Source organism: Indicator indicator, chromosome 20 (genome assembly GCF_027791375.1).
Source record: "Indicator indicator isolate 239-I01 chromosome 20, UM_Iind_1.1, whole genome shotgun sequence".
NCBI classification, from domain to species: Eukaryota; Metazoa; Chordata; class Aves; order Piciformes; family Indicatoridae; genus Indicator; species Indicator indicator.
The window spans coordinates 2,880,196-2,887,705 of record NC_072029.1 but is presented as its reverse complement, the minus strand read 5'-3'; the positions used below and the strand labels follow the sequence as shown (position 1 = coordinate 2,887,705).

General features: G+C 51.4%; 1 protein-coding gene across 1 annotated transcript; it reads right to left on the bottom strand.

Annotated features, from left to right (window-relative positions):
• Positions 1-5,115: 5,115 nt before the first annotated feature.
• Positions 5,116-6,363, bottom strand: GJC2 (gap junction protein gamma 2). Its single transcript, XM_054390098.1, has one exon. It carries the CDS (start codon positions 6,361-6,363, stop codon positions 5,116-5,118), a length of 1,248 nt encoding a protein of 415 aa, XP_054246073.1.
• Between the last annotated feature and the right edge of the window lie 1,147 nt (positions 6,364-7,510).

Here is a 7,510-nt window from a genome sequence, read left to right as displayed (position 1 = left end):
GTAATCAAAACTAGGAACCTGCAAACAAACCCAAACCAAAACAACACCCAAACCAAAACTAAAGCAAAACAGTAATTCTACTGCTGGTGTCTCTTCCACGTCCAATTGAAACTTCTCAAGACTCTGGTTTCATTTGTAATGCTTCTGATGTTTTGGTTTGGTTTTTGTTTTTTTTTTTTCTCTGTGGTTATGTTTAGTTTGCCTCTCTCTGTCTCCTTCCCAAACTGCCATGATGAAAGACTCACAGAATGGTTTGGGTTGGAAAGGACCTTAAAGATGATCTAGTTCCAACCCTTTGCCACTATGGGCAGAGACACCTTTCACTAAACCAGGTTGTTCAAGGCCCTGTTCAGCCCAGCCTTGAACACCTCCAGGGAGGGGCACCCCTGGACAGGGCATCCCTTCCTGAACACCCCTGGAGGTGTTCAAGGCCAGGCTGGACAGGGCATCCTTTCCTGGGCATCCCTCCCTGGAAGACTTTTGTTCCTGGCCTGAAAGGAGTTGCTAAGGAGTTGCTCCTGGAGAGACATTAACGTATATTGGTCGCCTTTGTGGCAATGACTCAGTGGAAAGAGGCAATATCCTAACGGCTTGAGGCCAGCAAGTGGAGGAGGAAGGGGGGAAGTGAGCAACTCAGTATATAGAGTCATAATCATAATAATTCTTTGTGTTTCTAGGGCTGTCTGACTCATGCTGGTTCCTGTTTGCAGCTCAGATGGCATCTGGGAGACCTAAGGTCTCTCCTCCCCAGGGACAGAGGAGTCAGCAATGACCTCCAGGCTGGATGGGACCTTGCAGGCAACTTTGCATCTCTCCCATTAGCCCATGACACTGGAGCAATCCTGCTGGGAATGTGCCCTTGTGCTTCCATTCCTTTCAAACACACTTGGAAAGCACAGGCAAGCATAATCATCTCCTGTTCACCAAGCATTTGATGCAAGGAAGTATTTCAAGCCTGGTAGACGAGCAGGACTGGCTGGAAGGATGTCTGAAAGAGTGGCTGCCCTGCCGCCCTGCCCAGCAAGGAGGTTGTATTGATCAGACAAGAGTCTGCCCTGGCTCTAGCACTCATCACTATTGCAATTATTGACTCTCACTACGGTGAACAGTGTGTGCGTATTAAATGTGATGGTGACACCAGCCAGGAGGAGGCTGCAGATCTGCTGCAGGACCAACAGATCATTCAAAACCCACTTGGTGCACTCTATGTGAAGACAAAAAGGCAGTTGAAAGGAGGGCAGGAAAATCTCAACTGAACAAGCACACATCTGAAGAGGGGAGCAAACCCCATGCCTGCAGATAATGGGGGTTTGGTGATGACCAGGGTGGCAGATGGGAGCATGATGAGGAGCAGAGTGGGAAGGTGGCTTGAGGACCAGCACTACCACACTTCTGGGAAGACATGGACTGGTTGTTGGTGTTTCAAAGACACCAAGGAAAACTGTGCTAGAAAAGTAGCCCTTGGAGAAAGGTTGATGAGACTGGAGTTGTTTGGCTTAAAGCAGACTTGCAGAGGAAGATGAAAATAGAATCATAGAATCAACAAGGTTGGAAAAGACCTCAGAGATCATCAAGTCCAACCTATCACCCAGCACCTCATGACTAACTAAACCATGGCTTCAAGTGCCACATCCAATCCTTTTTTGAACACCTCTAGGGACGGCGACTCCACTACCTCCCGGGGCAGCACATCCCAATGGCAGACCACTCTTTCTGTGAAGAACTTTCTCCTCACCTCAAATGTCTTCATAAGGAGACATTTCTTTGCTTTGAAGGTGCCAGAGAACTGGACTAGGCTGCCCAGAGAGGCTGTGGAGTTTCCTTCTCTGGAGAGATTTCAAACTCACCTGGACATGGTCCTGTGCAATCTGCTGTGGGTGACCCAGCTTTAGCAGAGGGTTTGGACAAGGTGATCTCAAGAGGTCCCTTCAAACCCAGAATCTTCTGCAGCTATTAAAGACATGAGATGCTGAGGACAGGAGATGCCACAGTTGTAGTGAGGAGGGGTTGTATTTGCCATTAAGGAAGCATTTGATGGTGGCAAGCTGGGGAGAAGATCTCTGGTCCTTTCCAGCCCTTTTGCTTTAAGCCTCTCTCAATCTGCAGCTACAGAGCCCAGGGATCTCCTCCCATTGGGCACTGGCCAGCATTATTGTTGGGGAAGGAGGTAAAGCCCTGCTGTATAAAATAGATCTAATGATTCAGTCAGCTCCCTCTGATCAGGTTCTGGGATTTGTGGCCTAAAAATCTGCCCCCACTCTTTCCCATGGTGAGGCCAAGATGGTTTCCTGAAGCAAGAGCAAGGGAAGAACATATCCATCCCTCTGCTGGGTGAATCTGCGGGTCAGCAGGAGCTGAGGGGCCAGTCCAAGTCGTTGGGAAATGCTCAGGCCATGTCTGGAGCTGAGGGAGGTGTCCCTGGTGTGAGCAAGAGAAATCCAAAATCTAGAGCCGGGAGGAGTTTCTCCTGGGCTGTGATATTGCTGCTCATCAAAAAGGGGTCAGAAAAACCCAGGCAGCATCCAACCATGGCTCTCCTCAGAGCTTCCATCCTTCCCCTGAGATCATGTCCCCTGTTTGCCCTGGGACACAGAACTGGCAATAAACAAGAATTCACATCAGTGTGGAGAACAAGCTTATGCCCTGGACAGATGTCATTTCTAGGGAGCAAATTTCCACCCAGCAGCACCTCTGCTCTCCTCCCCAGCAGCCCTGGGCTGTGGTCCTGCATGTGTTGATCTTCATGACAGCAGCACCATCAGCAAGGAGCCTCTCCTGCCACCCCTAGCCCAGGAGGAGAACACATTCCTACACAAGGGACAAAACAGCACAGTTGGATATGTTGTGTCCCCACCACCGTGGTGTGAACTTCCTGAGCCTTTCATGTAAAATTCACAGCAGGAAGGCCATCCCTCCATGTGACAGGTGTGTGTTACTACTGACCATTGCTGTTGGAAGGATGCTCCAGGATCCTCCTCCTGGATGTGGTTGTCCAATTTCAAAGGGAAGATCTCTGGCAGCAAGTGCAGGCAGCACTCCAAGCATTTTACCAATGTCTTCAGCAGGACCAGGAACAAGCCTGAAGGTGCTCCCCAGGCCATCAGACAAAGCCATACTGAACATTTGCAGCTGATTACCTCATGGGATGTTTCTTTGCTTTCTTTTTAAACCTACATTTTTGCTGCCACCACTGTCCTCCCATGGCATGGCACAGCTCAGGCAAGGTTCCCAGGAGCTGAAGGCCATGCCCAAGTTCTCTGCCTGTTCTTAAGACTGGCCAATGGGCCCAGCCACCTGGGGAACAGAAGTCCTCAGTGCTTTCAGAGCTCAGTCTTAAGGACATACAAAAGATGCCCCATGTAGATCCAAAGGATAAGAAATACCAGGACAGGGGGCTGCCTGTGACTTTGGGTAGCTACCATGGCCCTGAGAGAACAGCTCAGGCCAGGGATGGTCCTGTGTTCAGAAAAGTTTTACTTCTTTTGCATTAGGTTTGATCATGAAGGCTGTGCTGTCTGGGGTCTCTGTGGTGGTCATCAACCATTGGACTCCTGGGAGGTTGTGTGAGCATCTGCCACAGGGAACATCTCAGGGATAAGAGCCACTCCAAGATGTGGCACAGTGGGGTAGTGACTGGTTTCAGCCTCTACTGCTCAACAGGAGATGCTCCCTGTGCTCAGGTTTCCTTTCTGCTTTGTGTTAGTGGAAGGGAGCAAAGCCACAGCCCTGCAACTGTGCAAGAGCCATGGGATGAAACCAACCTGGTGAAGCACATCCTCAGCACTACAAGGAGCCTTGGAGCTCAGCAGCTTGGCTTTAACATGCCCCCAGATTCCTGTAGCTGCATGAAACCCACCCTAAAACCAAGCCAAGCTCCTAAAGCTCCCATAAACTAGTGAAAACCTTTCTGTTACCATTCTGCTGCTGCCCCCACTGAAGACAGATCTTCTTCTAAGCCCTCCAAACAAGTGTGTGTGAAACCTGCCAGTTCCCCAAGTGAGGCTGGAAGACCACAAGACTTCCCCAGGGTGAGACTGGCCACAATCCTGGAGCAGCTGCTGGGTTTTCCCAGGGGAAGTGGAAGGCTGTAAAATGACCAGAGGGTTGGTACTAGGTTTCTGACTGTGTTCACAGCCACATGTCCACGTGTGTCTGTCGTACACCACCCCCACCCCTCACACCCACGCCCTGCACAGCTTTGCCACCACATTACGAAGGTTTGATTCGACAGCAAAACAACCTTCCCCACACCCATCCTTCAACCTCTACTAACATCCACCCAAAGTACCAAGTCCAAACCCTTGGTGGTTTTGTTTCCCTGGTTGCATAAAGGCACTTTTCTGATGATGTGAAGCAGCAGTTTGTTAAAAACTCTGGTGACTGGAGCAGTTCCCACCACGTCTGCAGCGAGCGCTACGCAGGCACCGGTAGGAGGCAGTGGCACTGCCAAGGGTTTGATCACCTTTGCTTCTTGCTGCAATGCAGAGGAATCAAGGACAAGAAACCTTCAACCCTCTGCTGAGTTTTTAGGTCTCCCTGGGTAAGATGGTCACTGTGTTTCTGTGGGTGCTAGCATCAGGTGATGGCTGCTGGAGCCTCTAACCCTTCAGGAGGACATCAGCTGTAAGCATGTCACCAAGATTCGTGCAATGTGTCAGTTGTTTGCTTCTCAAGGGAGCACAAAGTAATTTGGATTAAGGATGTTTAGTAATTAAACACCACCTGACCTATGGCACTCTGGCCTTGCCATCCAGGAGGGAAGCTGCTCACTCTCAGCCTGACTTCTCTCCTGAGCCACCAGCAGCTCCACCACCCATCACAACACGTTGTCCAGTCTCTGCTGGGGGACTCTGGTGATGACTGAAGGACTGGCAGATGACAGGGGTTTGCTGCTGCTCGCTGGAGGTTCCCAACTGGAGAACGTATTGGAAACATGGAAGAAATGTCTTTAATTAATGCACTGGAAGACAGCATTAAATTGGTCAGAAATTGCTTTTCTCTCCTGACTTCCATATAAAAAAATTGTGCCTGTGAAACGAGCTCAAAACCAAAACCCAGAAATGAACAAAAATACCCCCCTGCCACCTAGGCTGCCCTGGCTCCTCTTAGATAAAGCTATATCCATACAGAGGTCTTTCCATCTTTACTGCTTGAGCTCCCTTTCTCCAGGCAGGCCTTGGGTTTAGCACCTTGTTTCTCCTGGGCGGTGTTGGCCCTGTTCTGCTCCACCACCGTGCCTCCCGAGGCAGGGCTGCTGGTTCGAGAAGGTTGGGTGTTGCCCTGGGTGCTGCTGTAGCTCTGGAAGGCTATGTCCAGCTGCTCCTGGGCCACCCGCAGGTGTTTGTGAAGGGTGGACAAGTCTGCTGGGAGGTTCTCATCTGGGCTGGTGCACTGCTGCTCCTGAGCGACGTTAGCCAAGTTCTGCTCATGAGCCATCAGGCTGTTGGGGATCTTGGTGGACTTCTCTGACTTCACTACCAGGTTGTACTCGGGAGGGCAGGAGATGTTCTTTGGGTAGGCGTAGTTGTAAGGGGGCTGCCTGAAGCTGTTGATTTTCCGGTTGCGAATGGCGTCTCGGATGGTCCCAAAGCCCAGGTGAAACATCTCACACATGTTCAGCAGTAGGCACAGGCAGCTCACCACGTACATCACCAGGAGAAAGATGGTCTTCTCTGTTGGCCGGGACACAAAGCAGTCCACGGTGTGAGGGCAAGGGACCCGGTTGCAGACGTAGTAGGCTTCTACCTCGAAGCCGTAGAGCAAGTACTGCCCTATCAAAAAGCAAACTTCGAAGGAGGCTCTGGTGAGAAGCTGGAAAACGTAGATTTTCATCAGCCCTTCTTGCTGGATGCGCCTCCTCCCATCGTGCTTTTGGGGCTCCTTGCTCTTGGGCTTGGCCTTGGCTTTCTCCTGCTCGGCCGCGTCGTCGGAGATCATGGGGTCCTCTTCGTCGGCCTCCGTCGGGTCCTCCACGCTGCGCACTGCCTGCCAGTTGAGTGCAAACTGCTTCTTCTTCTTGAAGCCCTTCAGCTTCTTCTCCTCCTCCGCCGAGCGGGCGATCCTGTGGATGGCGTAGCCCAGGTACATGACGGAGGGGGTGGAGATCATGATGATCTGGAAGACCCAGAAGCGGACGTGCGAGAGGGGCGCGAAGGCATCGTAGCAGACGTTGTCGCAGCCGGGCTGCTTGGTGTTGCAGGTGAACTTGCTCTGCTCGTCCGAGTAGATGGACTCCCCCCCCACCGCCGTCAGCACGATGCGGAAGACGATCAGCACGGTCAGCCAGACCTTCCCCACGAAGGTGGAGTGGTTGTGAATCTCCTCTAGCAGGCGGGTTAGGAAGCTCCAGCTCATGTTGGTCATAAGGGCTACTCAGTTATGACCTGTGGGGAGAGGGAGAGATGGAAACCACGGCTGTAAGTCAGCAGCTGTGGCTGCAGGCTGTGATGCGGCTGTGGCTTGGGCATGCAGATGAGGGCACCTCTGTGAGGGCCACGAAGGTGATCAAGGGGCTGGAGCACCTCTCCTGTAAAGACAGGCTGAGAGAATTGGGGCTGATCGGCCTGGAGATGAGAAGGCTCCGGAGAGACCACATAGTGGCTTTCCAGTAACTGAAGGGAGCTAAAGGAGAGCTGGGGAGGGACTTTTTATAAGGGCCTGTGGTGACAGGACAAGGGGAAATGGCTTTAAACTACAGCAGGGTAGGTTTAGATTGGACATTAGGAACAAGTTCTTTACTCTGAGGGTGGTGAGACCCTGGAATGGGTTGACCAGAGAAGTTGTAGACACCTCATCCCTGGAATTGCTTAAGACTAGGCAGGACGGGGCTTTGAGCAGCCTGGTCTAGTGGGAGGTGTCCTTACCCATGGCAGTGGGGTCCCTTCCAACCCAAACCATTCTATGGTTCTATGATTTTATCTCCAAGAGACACCCTTCACTGCTGCAGCCCAGCTCCCCAGCACCTGGCAGGGACTACGACATGGGGCTGACCATGAGAGTGCAGCACTGGGGAACAAGCCACAGCCAGCGTGGGGATGTGCAACACCATCATAATCCCAGGCAGAGATACCTGGTGGGACCAGATAAACACAGATTAAAGACACAACGAGCCCCAGCACCTGCTAGACTCACCCTTACCCACTTTGTGGCCAACTTCAAGATGTTGCTCAGGGGTAAGAAGGTTTTGGGTGGCTAACACATGAACCCAAGGTACCATGAAAGCCACCTACACACCAACAGGTGCTCAACTGGTGATAATCTCTTGCTTCTGAACCACAGAATCATAGAATCATTTTGTTTGGAAAAGACCTTTAAGATCCAACCATCAACCTAACACCACCATGGTCATTAAACCATTCTGAGCTGAAAGCAGGAGCAGAAGATGCTGCCCACATCAGAGAGCCTTGCAGGGCTGAAAGATCTTTCATGAGCAAACCCAGAAAAATGCAAGGAATGGGGGAAAGAATGGGAATATTTATGTTTACAGGCTGATGGCCTTTTTAAGTTCCTT